This window comes from Protopterus annectens, chromosome 8.part0 (genome assembly GCF_019279795.1).
Source record: "Protopterus annectens isolate FY-2018-M chromosome 8.part0, PAN1.0, whole genome shotgun sequence".
In the NCBI taxonomy this organism is placed as follows: domain Eukaryota; kingdom Metazoa; phylum Chordata; order Ceratodontiformes; family Protopteridae; genus Protopterus; species Protopterus annectens.
Window position 1 is genome coordinate 1,266,372,808 of NC_056741.1, and position 15,777 is coordinate 1,266,388,584.

The 15,777-nt window shown below is 40.0% G+C and overlaps 1 protein-coding gene across 1 annotated transcript in view; it reads right to left on the reverse strand.

Moving 5' to 3' along the window:
- The window catches only part of MEGF8 (multiple EGF like domains 8), a 1,779,602-nt gene that overhangs the window by 1,326,145 nt on the left and 437,680 nt on the right, over positions 1-15,777 (reverse strand). The window contains exon 17 of the mRNA XM_044079419.1: positions 1,460-1,573. Within this exon, the coding sequence (XP_043935354.1) occupies positions 1,460-1,573 (114 nt within the window). The remainder of the gene's footprint in view (positions 1-1,459; positions 1,574-15,777) is intronic.

Genomic DNA, 15,777 nt, shown 5'->3' on the forward strand with positions numbered 1-15,777 from the left:
GTGAGAGTCTGTAATTAAGTACAATACCAATATCATACACTCAGTGGGGGGGTATCAAGGGATGAAAATCTCAGTCCACGAGATCAGCATGCATTGTCACAGCAACTTTTTAGCTGTAGCAAGTTTAAGCTGATCTCAAGGAGCAATTACTAATGGATGAAACCCATGCAGTCTACCAAGGAATTCAAAGCTATTGCACACTACTGAAATAAGGGGACATAAAGCTGCATGTCAACAGCATACTGGGGATAATGCAAAACTATCCTTCAAATAAGATCATCCAGGAAGCAGACATACAGTAAAAAGGAGAAGGCCCAAGATGGAACCATGTGGTGCTAAACAGTTCAGAGAGGAGGGTGAAGAAGAACTTACACCCAAAATAACCGTGTGTGTGTGCATTCTGAGAGGTGGGATGTAAACAACTTTATACAACCTCTGAAAGAACACAGTAATGGCTCAATTGTTCCAGCAGGATAACATAATCAATTGTGTCCAAACACTGCCGTCAGATCAAGAAAGTTGACAACAACAGAATAAAACCTATGATCCTTAGCCAGAAGTAAATCTATTAAGAGCAAAAAGTGAATATACGGTGGTAGAGGAATGCAAAGATCACACCATAACACAGAATACTAAACTTTAGCTGCAAGTCATGAATTGATTTTTCTTCTGCTAACAGACCAGCACTGACTCCTCAAAGGTGTTTCAAAATCAGCCCTCTAAGCAGCCAGTTGACCAATTGGTTCCTCACAGGATAAGAGTGGTCCTCCAGCTCACCTGTTCCCAGTGAGACAAAAAACAATCAGATGCTGATATATATATATATATATATATATATATACATATATATATATATATATATATATACACACACACACACACACACACACACACACACACAGTTAACAACACTGCTGTGCATGACCAGTAAGCATTTTTCAGAGAAGATGAACAACAAACATGGTGCAATTATTCATTTCTGAGTGACATCAACCAGAAGAGAACCTAGCTTCTGAACAAGCACATCATGCACTTTTCTCTCATCTTCATCAGGGGAAACTGGTGTACTTTGTGTAATCTTTTGAAATGTGCTCCACCTGTCGTGTTGACCCTCCCCCCAAGAGAAGCAACAGGTGCAGCCCCTTCCCTCCTTTCCATTCACCCACAAGCAGGGGTGCTCCAGCGGGTGCTCAAGCCACTAAGTGAGCTTCAGTCACTTGAGCATTTCTTAGTGATTTATCCTCTTACACCAAAAGGCCTGGCCATGCTTCACGTACTTAAGTGTAAGATTCTAAAAAATCATATCATTCTGATTGGATTCCGCAAACACTTCTTAATTCAGCCAACATAAAGGAAGCACAGGACTGCATCTGCATTTTTTCAGAAATAATACCCAAACTCTAGAGACAATTACTCTAATGATGGTGTCAGCTCTTTGCTACAAAATGTGAATTATTACCTGCCAATGGTTGGATTATCAGTGTTTCCACACCAGCCACATTCAAAGTTCCTGACGCAATCCCGACAGTTATTAAACCTGGAGCAGTCTAGACATTGAGGTACAGAATGAACACTGAAACAAAGACAGAAATGGATGTCAAAAAAGCAGACCTGCAAGCAAGAAAGAACTTCTAGATAGCACTATCTTAAGTATACCTACTGGTCAGCAATCAAAACAGAAAGCGCCCCAGGCTACATACGTACTGTACTTCTGCTATAAGATTCAACAATTTCCACAATCATTACAATATCCTAATCTTGCATGCAAATTTGAAAAAAAGTCTGTTCCTAGCCCCCCATAAGACTAAGTATTCCCCACATAGGAAATGTGTACTGTTCTGCACTCTGCCCCCAGTATTTATTCACTACACATACCAGAAGGACAAATATACTTCACTATCACTGCACACTATATCTTGAACATGGTTAGTGGTATTCCATTCAGTCTGCAGTACTCAACCATAAAATATGCTACGTGAATAGTGCAGGAACCTTGCTGTCCTAGAGCCAGTCATGGCATTCACAACTACCACACACAGTTACATTTATCTTAAAATGTCTTAATGCACTCTCAAACGAACAGTGGCACACCCAATCAGCTTCCACAGCATGTACCACATGGATTTTGTAAATTTCCACTTGTAATGCCCCCATATCAACATTCACACATGCACGTAAGTAAATGTGCATATGTTACATCACTCATGAAGTACTTCTAAAGTGAAATCAAAACTCATCTGCCACAGCCAGCTTCACCTGCACAGACTGATAAAACCTGAATATGCGCCCCAGGTAGGATTAATTGCTCCGACATATGCTGCAGTTGACTTCATGGTTAGGAGGCAACAGATGAAGAAAACAAACAAGAGGGAGATAAACACACTCCTCTAATATGTGGATCAGACATCAATACAGAGATTACATGAAAGCTGCTTTTCACATTGACCCTGGTTATTTCACAGTGATACCAGCACAGAATGTACAGAATTAACATGTCACTTTCCAAAGCAATTTCAGTAAACAATTTGAAAGCTATACAATCATAACTTTCTGGAGAATTCCCATGGATAACTACCACTTACAAAACAATCGCTTAAACCGTGACTTCAGTAAGTATCCACTAACAATAATGTTAACAGCAATTCTCACAGTGACTTCAGTTTATATATAACAGTCTTACAAATTAAAGCATTTTCTACTGTGTTTTCATACCATTCTCCAAAGTTATTTCAGCTGCTACAAACCTATGGCAATCAAAACCTTTCCAAAATAAAGTAAAGCACATTACTGTAATGTTTGCATAAAACTTCACTGTCAAGGTTTTTCTTTTTTGTAACTTTGTAATAACTGTCTGGAGCTTTTCTCCTTGATTCTCCACTGAAAACTGACCACTGGCTCAGTTGGACTAACCCGGTTAACAAATGACAAATTAGAATCAGTGGACAAAAACCCTTAACTACAGTTAATGAGGTACCTTGGGAGTACAGGTAATAGAAAAAGCTATGGCTGACAAGATAACTCATTTGTTGCATTTTGTATTTATTTTAAATTACACAGGATTCCGATTTATAAGATAAAAAAATCTTTTCTACCTGCAGGCCATCTTTAACACAACTTTATTGAACTCAGAATTTATCAAACAATATGGATCAAAAATCAAGCAAATTATATACTTGCTGATTTTACATATTCACTTTTATATAAACTGTTGTACACATTTAAACCTACATTTTCCAAAAATAAACCTAGATGACATTTAATACATACTCTTAATTTTACACCACTTTCAACCCTCCCCAATATACTTTCTCCCCATCATCCTGGAAGGAATTGATACCACACATTCCATTTAGTGATGTGCATCTTGTTCTTTCCCATCTAACAAGCCTCCCTCCAGTTGCTTATTTCTTTTGTAATACCTAGTACATCTTTCAATGCCAGCCTAACCATTGACTTCCACTTTCTGGTTATCACCTTTTCTGGATGCTAAAACGATAAAAATTAATAAGGCCTTCTTATGCCGTTGCATTCTACCTCCTCAATTCCAATTTAGTAGCATCTACTCTTTAGCAACTTCCATCTGTTCTTTCAGCATCTGCCCCACGGCATTTTGTAATGTGTAGTTAAACTCTGTTAGCTCAGAACACTCCCAAAAAGCATGCAACCAGTTTACCCCTCACACTCCCAATACACCTCTAATAGTTACTCTGAACCTGAATAAAGATCCCTTGAATTATGTTCAGGAGCATAGAAATCTCTATGCAAACAATTCCATGTAAACTGGCTAGAACTCCCACAACTCCTTCACTTTAATCAATTTACCCACGCTCATACACTTATTTACCACCCCCTTAACATCCCCCTCCCTTCCAACCCTATCACTCCACTAGCCCCTAAGATTAAGCAACAAAAATCACTCACTCTTATCAAACCCAAAAACTCAGCAGGAGAAGCCATATTTTCATGTACCATATCTAAACTTTGGAACAATCTTCCACCCTCTATAACTCCTCTATCTTCCAGTAGCCTTTTCAAGACTGCACTCAAATTCCACTTAAATTTGCACTGGCTTTGTCCTTGTTCTAATCCAGGCTAACACCCCCACCCTTACCCCCCCCCTCCACCTAGACTCTTAACCCAACTATACTATCGCAAGTACTAACCACAGTCAGAAACAGCTAGTCGTTTTTACATACTTTAACATCCTGTCTGACAACTTTGTTACTAATATTATAAATGACAAGCTTTAATACAATAACAAGATATTGATTATCAATAGTATATACAGAAAATGTTGCAAGTTAACAACCTGTAATGTTGTTTACTATTGCTGCAACTTTGTATCTCTATCATGTACATGATGTGGAGCTTTTCTCCCCAGGCATCCGCTGAAAAAGGACCTGCGTCCAGTTTGAATTTCCCGGTAAACAAATGTAAATTAAACTATCCTGAATCTTCTTGATGTAATTTAAAGCCCTGAATACTCCCTAATTAATATTTTGTAATTTGTTCATCCAACCTTTTCATCTAATCCTGCCAGAGTTCCTGACTGATTTTCTAACTATTGTGTGTAATTCTACATGCCCTATTAATTATCCTTTTTTAAAGCCAAACCCATGTAATAAAAATAATCCAACCAGGTGTGGCCACTCACCTAACACTCCTCTCTTGCTTGCTCTCTATGTTCTGCTATCATTAACAAATATGGCTGCCTAAGCCTTTCATGTAATCCAAACAATTATTCTGCTTCCTCGCTCAGTTTCTTCCCATGAGTAATTTGTTTCCATGCCTCAGTTCAAAACTTCCTTCACTTACGTCTCTCTATTTCTTGCTACTTTCTTTATCTGGGGAATCCAACTGGCCAAATCTCCTTATTCCATAACCTAACACTTTTATTTTTCAGTACACTATATGACACTTTATACAGTAAACTCTCGGTTAACCAGCACCCATGGGGATTGGTAGATGCCGGACAACTGTAGTTTCTTGTTGCCTGAGAGTTGCTATTAAAAATAGGCCTGACTAATAGTGTACCCTGTACTATTTGTTTAGTTTGACTTGTTCTTTGGTTGGGGAGAGAAGGAATTTATTCCCGTCTTCCTTTTTAAAACTCTAAAAACATAAGGTATATGTTTCTGCAGGGGGGGGGGGTGTCTGCAACACATGTAAATTGCACTGTACTTAGATTTTTTTTTTTTTGCTTGAAAGGTCTGGTTAACGGAGAGTTTACTGTACATGGTTGCTTTTATTAACAACTGTTTCCAATAAAACAAACCTCTCACTATCTCTGGAAAACCCTCCATGCTTCATCATATCTTTCTATTTTGGTTTACATCCATCTGCTTACATGTGGATATTATATATATCCTTAACAAACATCTTTAAATCAAGCAAACCCTTGCTCCATCACCAAGATCTTCGTATCCCACTTAACCCTAGGGCTCTTTCCTTCCCTCCAAATTATTCAATTTCTCATTCACTTCTAGCCATAATTTATTATCAGATTGACAAAAATACATCTGACCAACACACAGACTCAGGGGGACCAAAAAATTTCACAACTTGTACATTGCTATACAGATTCATATTCATGCACTTCCATTCACTTAATGTTTGGGCTACCTTCTTTTTAGTTTCCTACCACATTTCCTTTGCTTTTACTAATGAGTAGTTCTTAAGCCAGACTTCTAGGTACTTCATTTTTCACCTCACAAAGGTATGAGAATGGCTAGATGACACAGGCAAATGGTTTACAGCTACAGCTTTTGTCTCATCTCCATTTACTTTAGAACCTCAAAACATCTGGAACTGTCTCAAAGTATTATATAGCACAGAGAATTTTTTTTTTGGGGTTTGTCAGATATATTGTGTCATCTGTAAACCAATACTATTCTTTCCTGTCTCCCTTTCTGCCAATATTCATGGATGTTTGCATGTTATACTTATATATATATATATATATCTCAAACAAATGGAAAGCAGACATCCCTGCCATGTTCCTTAAGACGAACTCAACTTATCACAAAAAATCCCCCACGTTTATCATTGCTTCAGACCCTGTACACACCTTCCATATTAATTAAATTATGTCCATGAGACATGCAAATTTAGCCATTATTATACATATAAATTCACAACTTACTCAAACATTTATTTTGCAGCCAGGCTTAACAACAGTAATGGCATCTATTTGTCCTCTGTATCGTTCTGAATCATCCAACTTTTACTAAAGTTAAATGTCTTACATTCCTACAAAAACCCACAATGACCTAGGTAACCAGTTTTAGCAATACTCCTGATATCTCTTTTGCTAATATAAACATGAATACTTTGTAGACATGATTTAATAACCAAAATGGTCTATACAAGGCAGAATTTGCATTATCTTTCCTTTTTTAGGTAAAACTACCACCACCACTTTCTTCCAGGATGAAAGTATACTTCCACACTTTCAAGACACTATTAAATAATTTCTCTTCATCTTTCAGATTTCTATGGGTATGCCATGATTGCTTATCCCCATATTAACTTTACAATCAACTGCTGGACCTCTAACTCCACCACCTTTGTCACACCCAGACTTACGATGAAATGTGCATTCGCTACGTCTTAAATGATAACTTAATAATGTTTTTTTTTAATAAAAAGTTAATATTTATTAAAAGCATGCAAGCTGTTTTCTTGCATCTGCTCAGGAGCAGAGAAAATATAACAACAAACAGCAAACTGCACAAATGGGAATGCAGGTCTAACGTGAAAATAAGCATGGTTAACTTAAAACCTTAGGATGATAATATATCTGGGGACAGTGAATGAATTGAGGCAATTGTTCCCATGGTGGATTAGACTCCCTTTTTTGGAAATTGCATACACATTTTTTTCTGGCTGCTGTGAGTTAATGTGGGATGGAGATTTTAAAAATTAATTTAGGTTTGTTTTTTTTCTTGACGATTTTGACTGAAGCAAAAGTTTGGCAAAATGTGACACTGGCTCAAAATGTGTGGAAAAGAAGCAACGGCATATAAAATCATCCTTCCAGTCATTAATGTGTATATGTAAGTTGCAAGTTGGAAACATATAAATACATGGTAGTAATAGCTTTTTTATTTTCAGCGTTGCTTCCTTGTCAATGTTAACATAGAATGTCAATGCCCTTACAAAGTACAGACAAAAACAAAAAGTGCTGAATTGTTTTAAGAAGTCTAGAGTGATAATGGCGATGTTACAGCAGGTGTATTTAGACAGAAATCAGCATGTGAATTTAACAAGGAAGGATTTCAGGGTGGACATTCAGCAGAATATTAAGGCAAAGAAAAACAGGAGTAACAATGCTGACTGACAGACGGGCCCAATGGTTACAGAAAAAGGGAAAAATGGGACAGTATATGGTAGATTTGTGGTAGTAAGTGGTTAGAAAGTGGGAAGGCTACAGTGGTATGTATTTATATAACACCTAAACCTACCGTCATGGAACTTGGGAGAAATAGGCTTTCAGCACAGAACATCGCTTATGGGTGTGGTTTGGAATTCTCATCTGCAAAAGTGAAATTGCATCAGTTGGGACTGGAACCTCATTTCCAACAGTGATGCATCAGAGGCTCTGCAGAATGGAAATGTATCATGACAGAATAGATTTTGCAAGAAATGTTTGAGAATATTTGTTATGGAAGTTGTGAATTCAGGATCAGGAACTCAGAAAGAATTTACATAACATTCTCCAAGATGCAATGACTGAGGCTACATTGGATAGAAATCACACACAACAGCTTGTGCATTTAACTGAGAGCACTGTGCTTCATCCAAAAAAGATAACCGAACATGGATTAATTAAAACTAAGATAAAGATACAGGATCATGTTGTAAAAATAAAACAATGGGACTCTGCTAGTTATTTGCTAAAAAGAGAGGAATTTAAAGAATAAGGAGTGGGTACTGGGTACAATTTTAGTTATTAGGGAAAACAAAATTACTTCAGAAGGGAACAGCTAGTAAGTAGAATAAAATGAAAATGGACTTTAAAAGCATGCTAAAATACGTACATGGGTTGACAACAATTTAAGTATTATAGAAAAAAGATGAAAATCTCTCAGATCCAGTATCTGTCTGCCTGGGATGACATGATTGACAGACCACGATGCTTTGCCAGAGATGGTCTGCACCTGTCGCCCCTGGGATTCAGGTTACTGTCAAGGCTCCAGAGAGCATCCCTGCAATACCAGGCTACAACTCTTACCACACTTTTCAGCCACCAAACCTGGACCAAAACACTAAAGGTGGAGGAGTGTCCATATTCACCAAGGATATTCACACCACCAGGTTAGTTACCCAACACAACGCGTCTGAAATTCTTCAGTGGCAACTAACACTAGATAAGTCTGCAATCCAAATTGTAGCTTGCTACAGATCCACACCATGCCCCAATATTCTCACTACACCTTTCTAAACATACTGGGAAATATTAATATACAACCAAACACCCTAATACTGGGTGATTTCAACTACCCTGCCATTAACTGGGAAAACTACTCGTGTACCAACACCTTTGCCCACCGGTTCTTGGAATTCATAAATTCCAATGCCCTGGATCAACTAATCTATAGTTCCACCAGGGGCTCCAATATCCTAGACCTGGTCATTACCGACATGAGAAATCGATGCTCCACAACTATGGTCACCCCCTCTTTGGTCAGGTCAGACCACAAGCTAATCACCCTTAACATCCACATCCCACCCCCACGCCCCAGTAAGGAAACCTCCATAAAAAATTCTCCAATGCCAACTTCATGCTACTCAAGTCAGAAGTTACAAACTTCATGACACCCATGCAGACGGGAACTGAAAGTTCGACTGCTGAGTCCTACACTAAGGCACTGTACGAGCACATCCACTCATGCATAAATCGTGCCATCCCAAATAGAGCCAAGACGGTCTCCTCCAAAAAAGGAACCCAATCTGGTGGTCACCTGCCATAAACAAACTTTACAACAAAAGGAAAAAACTGTTGCAGAAAAGAGGAAACTCCCAGGATGCAAAAATCTCCCTTACCAGCCTCAGTAAGAAGCAGAGATCCCTCATAAAATTCTCCAAAGCTAGTTACGAAAATAAAATTGTCAAAGGCTCCAAAGACAACCACAAGGTATTCTATAACTATGTCAAGAATCTAAATGGCAATGCTCAAATCTGCTCTGAGCTACAACAGAATAGCATTAAATATACTGACCCCAAGGATATTGCCAATATCCTGGCAGATCGATTCAGTGCCAACTTCACCACATTCTCACCCCCCTAAATGGCCCATCTCAACACTGGAAGATTGCCAAATTCTGGTAATAACGGTCACACAGGTAAAAAAACGCTCTCTCCAAAGTTAAGAATACAGCATCCATGGGGCCAGATGACATCCCGGGCTGTGTACTACATGAACTACAAAATGAACTGGCACCTCACCTAAGTGTCATGTTTAATCATACCCTCACCTCAGGCTTCGTGCCCACTGACTGGAGCACAGCTACATTTATCCCACTCTACAAGGGGGGATCCACCTTGGATCCTGGGAACTACCACCCCATCAGTCTGACCAGCCGGATCTGCAAGGCCATGGAATGTATTATTATGGAAATTATAAACAAAACATTGGCAACCTTAAAACACTGGACCCCACCCAGTTTGGGTTCGTGATGGGCCGATCTTGTCTCCTGAACCCGATTGACTTCTACGAATCAGTCTCCAGAGCCGTGGATGAGAGTAAGGCAGTCCACACAGCCTATATGGACTTCGCCAAGGCCTTTGACACCATCCCCCACTCTTGAATCACAGATAAACTTACTAAGCTGGGCATTAATCCCTACATCACTCGATGGGTTGCCAACTGGCTTACTGACAGAACCCACACTGTAAAAGTAGCTGACTCCAAATCCAGCTCCAGACAAGTGGAGTACCTCAGGGTTCAGTCCTGGGACCTCTCTTGTTTGGCATCTACTTCTCTGAAGTACAGGCAAACACTAAGGGACTCTGGCTAACAAAGTTCACAAATGACTGCAAACTGGAAGCCATTATTGAATCCCCAAATGATGTGGGTAGTCTACAAAAGGGCCTTACAAAAACATGCTTGGTGCTAGAGCCATGGGCTCAAGCTCAATGCCAAGAAATGTACAGTTAACCCTTTGGGAAAAAACATGGACCCATGAATTACCACATAGGTGGCAGTACACTAAACACCGAAAGTGTGATAAGAGACTTGGGGAAACAGGTGGACAGTGGTCTCACCTTCAATAACCACATCACCACAACAGTTAGGAAATTCTTTTATGTGGCACACCTCATCACTAAGGGCTTTTCATCCAGAAAAAAGGAGGTCATTGCCCCACTGTACTCATCCCTCATTAGACCCATTACAGAATACAACACCCAGTTTGGTATGTCTCTCTCAAGACATCTGCAACAACTGGAAAGGCCGCAGAAATACCTCACTAAAAGAATCACAGGTCTAAAGCGGGTGCCCTATGCTGACCACCTTAAAAAACTCCAGCTATACTCTGTCGCACATCGTCCACTCAGAGGCGATCTCTGCTTAACATACAAGGCCATGTCAAACCCAGAGCTGTTGGACATACTACACTTAAAGAAAACAAAATCCCTCAAAGCCAAACGCTCCAGGGATCTAAACCTTGTCATCACAATAAACAAAAACATGCTGGAGGGATAGGTTCCTGATCCAGAGACTCTCCAGACTCTCGAATAGACTGCCCATACATGTAAAGCAGAGCGCCTCTTTGGCTCTCTTCAAAAGGAACCTTGATGATTGGATGGGAGAAAGAAAATTCACCCAGGGGTCCAGGGAAGTAAATAATGTGGGAAGAAATAGCCAGGGAATTGTTATGGCTAGGCTTGTATAGGCCCTAGGGCCGATAGCCTAGTACCAACCTATGAACAAGAGGAGGAGCAATTGATACATGCTAAAGGAAAACTAAAAAGGTATTTGGACAGTATGCATGAGTTTAAAAATGTTGCTGTTAAGACACTATTAGTTATAATTCTAGAGTGCAAAACTTTTTAGCACAATTACTTAGGTAGCAAAGAGCAGAAAAAGTTGTAGCCAAACTCAGGAAGTCTATGATAAGAAAAATAACCAGAGATTTTCCAGTGTTCAGCGACATTACAAAAATATGCAAAAAGCAAAAGAACTGGCAAACTAAGAAAAGACACAAATGGAAATACTTACAGAAGACTTAGTTAAGCCAAGGTTAGTGGAGGATGATAAAACAGGAAGAGGTGAAATAAAATTTAGTGGTACACAAACAGGGAAGTCTCCCAGACCAGACAGCATTTCTCTGGATAATCAGAAGTTAGGCAGGGATAGAGCTAAGATGTGGAAGGTTTTGTTTAATAATATTTTACAAAGTAGGATTAATTATCAACTTCTTGGAAGAATGCAGCAGTGGCTGTATTACTGAAAGAGATAAAGACCCTTCAGATGTGGCTTCACACATTGGGCACACTTTGATTTTACACCATGATTATATTAGGTAAAAGAATGGCAAGGATATTACCAAAATTGATAAATATCAATCAATGTAGCCTTGTGAAGGTGAGGCATACATTTCACAACACTAAAGTAACAATGATAACCACAAAGGAATCTGTGTGCAACAAAGCACTACAATTGTTGGTGAGTCTTGATTTAGAGAGAAAGCATTTAAGAGTCAGTTGGGATTTAATGAGTAGGGCAGTTGTAGTACTTGGGTTGGGAGTTTGGCATAATGGTTAAGCTGTTTACCTTACAGACGCAAGGTAGAGAGTTTGATTCCCACATGGGGTAATTGGCTAGGCCTAATATGGCTCACAAAAGCAGTTAGCCTTGTACTTATCTATGAACCTATTTGCATTCCGTGAGAGAATAACTTGTTAATAACATGAATATACAAAGGGTTGGAGGCAAAAATGAAGGTGGGTGCCTTCTTTCTGACTACCTTTGTTTGAACAAAGAAGCTAGTCAGGGATGTCCCTTGATATTTAGGGCCATTAGCAAAGAAAACAAGGGATTTATATAGTCAAGACTAAATGGCATGCTACATTATGTTTATTTTCAGATGTCATTACATTACAATAGATAAATTCAGATAAGGAAAATCTGGAGTTGAGGAACATTTTGAGACATTCGATGCCTATTCTGGATATACACTAAACAAAGACAAAACAAAAGCTATAGTGCTAGCTTGTGGGTTTGTGCGTGACTTGGTTCAGTAATTCCCCATTATTAAGATGACGTAATTAGGAGTATAGACCGAAAAGGATTCAGTTATTGCAGCTACGGATGCATGGGAAGGGACTACACGGATAAAACAAAATTAAGAAACATAGCTCTAGAGTATAGATAGATAAACTAATCAGTAAAATGTTTAAGTCCATCTTGTCTTGCATAGAGGCAGTTTTCCCTGATTTTAGGCCTTTGTTCCCTCAATATTTATGGCTTTATCCAAATTTTGCAAGCTAAGAGGTTGAGAAGTATGAGCCAAAGTTATGGGCTGCACTGAAATTTCAAAGGCAAGATAATAGTTGTATTTATTTTGTTGGTGTTGTCAGGGCATTTATGGTTGTGACTGCATGCACATTTTTACTGGTAATTCCAGCAACTGCTATATTTCAGACCTGAACAAAACAAGGTAAAATATCACACAATTTCAAATTCACACCTATATGTAGCAATAAAAAACACCACCAAAGACATACAGATCTCCAGTTGTGGAAGGAGTGGAGCAGTTTAGAGACCATCCCAGGATACAGTCCTATGAAACTGACTCCAGCCAATGTAATAGACAGTCCTCTAATGCTTAACAGGAGCACAGTAAGAAGAGATATGTTCATCACGGAATCACTGAGAAGCTTTACTGACACTGTTACTGTGTACTTTGCTACTTTGTACTTTTGTTGATAATTAACTATTGTACTCCTTCAAATCTGACCCCACTAAAGGGATTCTACACAGTTACCTTTGTTTTAAGTGCACGTATAAATTTGGCGTGTTTGCCAGGATCTTGCCTGATTCCTGCAGACCTCAGCAATGTTTGGTTTCCTCGCCTATGTCTCCAAAGAGATTTCCTTGCAACATATTCCATCCAGGCACAAGCTATGTACTTGTATTTAAAAACTGCACTTCCAGAACCTATTTTAGTGATAAACTACCGTTTTTTTTGTTTTACTTGTGCATCTACCTGTATTTAAGGCTGAAATTATTGCCATGCTATTAGTCTGACTGACTTGAAATTGCCTTGTCTAGCCTGTTTATTTAAGTTGTTTTGTGGCAGCATAATTCTCAAGCAATCATTTTTCTCGTTTTACATTAAGAGAACTGGGATATTCCATTAAGTGGTAGTAGGTGGTGGCAAGGGCCATCTGAGCTGGAAAAGTACAGTTGTGCACACTTACCATTAATGTAGATGTTCGAGTGTATTCACTGTTGCAGTCCTAACTGATGGTATTTCCTGCTGTGGAAGTCCTTGGCTGGCTGAGTATTTTCTACTCCTCCTGAAGTTGCTAGATGCCCTGAACGACGTCACAACATCTGGATAAAAAGTGAGTCAGCCGGCACCATGACCTCGGTACTTTCTTGCCCCCAAGAGGAAGGAGCCTTCTTGCAAGTCCCTAAAGTCGGGATCTAAGCTCAGAGACTCCAGAGGATGTACCAACAAGGAGGGAGAAACCTGGAACTAGAAAGGAGAATAACCTGCCTATTCCATAGGCAAGAGGGGAAGGAAGGAGGATAGGAATACTGCAACAGTGAATATACTCAGACATCTACATTTATGGCAAGTGTACACAACTGTACTATGTTCTTCATGTTTCACTGTTGCAGTCTTAACTGATAGGATGACTCCCAAAGGTAAAAGGAGGGTGGACAGATAAATTAAGGAGAGAAAAGGATGCCTTGCAAGAAGGCAGTGGCAAACCCTGCTCTGGACTTGGTAAAGGTAGGAAGATGGCAATGTTTGCTGAAGGTATGCACAGAGGACCAAGTAGCGGCCCACAAAATGTCCTTAGTGGCCACCTCTAACAAAGGCAGCAGATGTAGCAGTAGCCTTAGAGGAATGTGCCCTCACAGGGTCTGGAGGCTTCTTACCATGGTGGCCGTAGCAAAATGAGATACAGAGGGAGATACATTTAATGATGGTTTTGAAATTGGTCTCTCCTCAGAGCTACCTGCAAAGGCCACAAAAAATGGTCCGACTTCCTGACAGCTTTGGCTCTAAGTAGTAACGCAGTTGCCTATGCACATTCAGCGTAAGGAAGACCCTTTGTCCCTTGTTTTGAGGGTTAGGAAAGAATGCAGGCAAGTGCATGGTCTGGTTTAAAGAAATCCGTCACCAACTTGGGCATAAAGGAAGGACTGGTACTAACAGAAACTCTGTCTGGGTGAAAAATGATGAAAGGTTTCAAACACAAGAGCTTGACGCTCTAGAACCTTTCTGGCTGAAGTAATGGCTAGTAAGAAGGCTGTCTTCCAGGTCAGTTATTTTATATCTATGAAAGCAGCTGACTCAAAGGGTGGGAGGGTGAGCTTGTCCAGAATGAAACTAAGGCCCCAGGAGGGCACAGAAGGTTTCCTCAGGGGCCTAATGTGGACAACCCATCTCAGAAAAAAATTCTTGAGAGGATGAGAAAACAGAGGAGGCTGAGAAGACGGGTAGACTGAAACAGCTGAAGAATGGAATTTAATAGAGGAAAAAGATGATCCTTTTTTCATAATGGCTTGATAAGTATGTCGGATTAAAGGGATCTGTGCTTACCGAGGGCTTTGTTCCTTTTGTCTGCGCCATATAATGAATCTCTTTCATTTGGTGAAAAGTAAGACTTTTTAGTACTGTTTTCTGCCTTCTTTTAGAATGTCCAAGACCTGTTTGCTGAGGGATGCTCCCTTCCATGGGATCAAGGTATCAACCAAACTGCCAATTTGAGTGTTTTCAGGTTGGGGTGTATGATGATAACCTTGTTAACAGGTCCACTCGCTGGGGAAGCAGACATGGTTCTCTGTTGGTTAGACTGAGTAACAGGGAGTACCAGTGCTGCTTTGGCCAATCTGAGGCTATAAGAATAACCCTTGGCCCTTCTTCCCTGATCCTTAGCAGTACCCTAGGAAGCAAGGGTATTGGGACAAAGCATAGAGAAACAGACCTTTCCAAGGAAAGGACAAGGCACCTGTCTTCCAGACTGACCTTATTTTGGTCCTGGAGCAAAACATTTTCAAATGAGTATTTTCTTTGGTGGCAAAAAAGGTCTGTGGCACACTATTCTTTTGTTATGCTGAGAAGAACTTCCCAATGCAGCTGCTACTTGCGGGTGTCTGACAGCTCCTGCTGAGATCATCCAGCAGTTGATTGGTTTCTCTTGGTAGGTACTGTGACACGAGGTGCAGTCCTAAGGAGTTTGCTGTTTCTCAAAGGTCCATGGCTAGACGACAAAGCGGATAAGAGCACCCGTCCTTTTGCTTATGTACCACATAACAGTGGTATTGTCTGCCTTTACCAGGATGACTCCTGGTTTCCACTGTTCTTTAGAGGGCAATCAGACCTTTTTGGGCTGCCATTAGTTACTTTAGACTAATGTGTTTGTTTCTGAACTGGAAGTCTTATCTGCCTGGAGTCTGGGAGTTGTTGAGGTGAGCTCCCCAGGCTATTTCTGGGGCATCTGTTGTCAGAGTTTGACCCTGAGGGGTGAACCTGAAAGGAACGTCCAGATTGAGAGAGCCTTAGTGGCTGTGACACACAAGTGTGTGAACTGTGT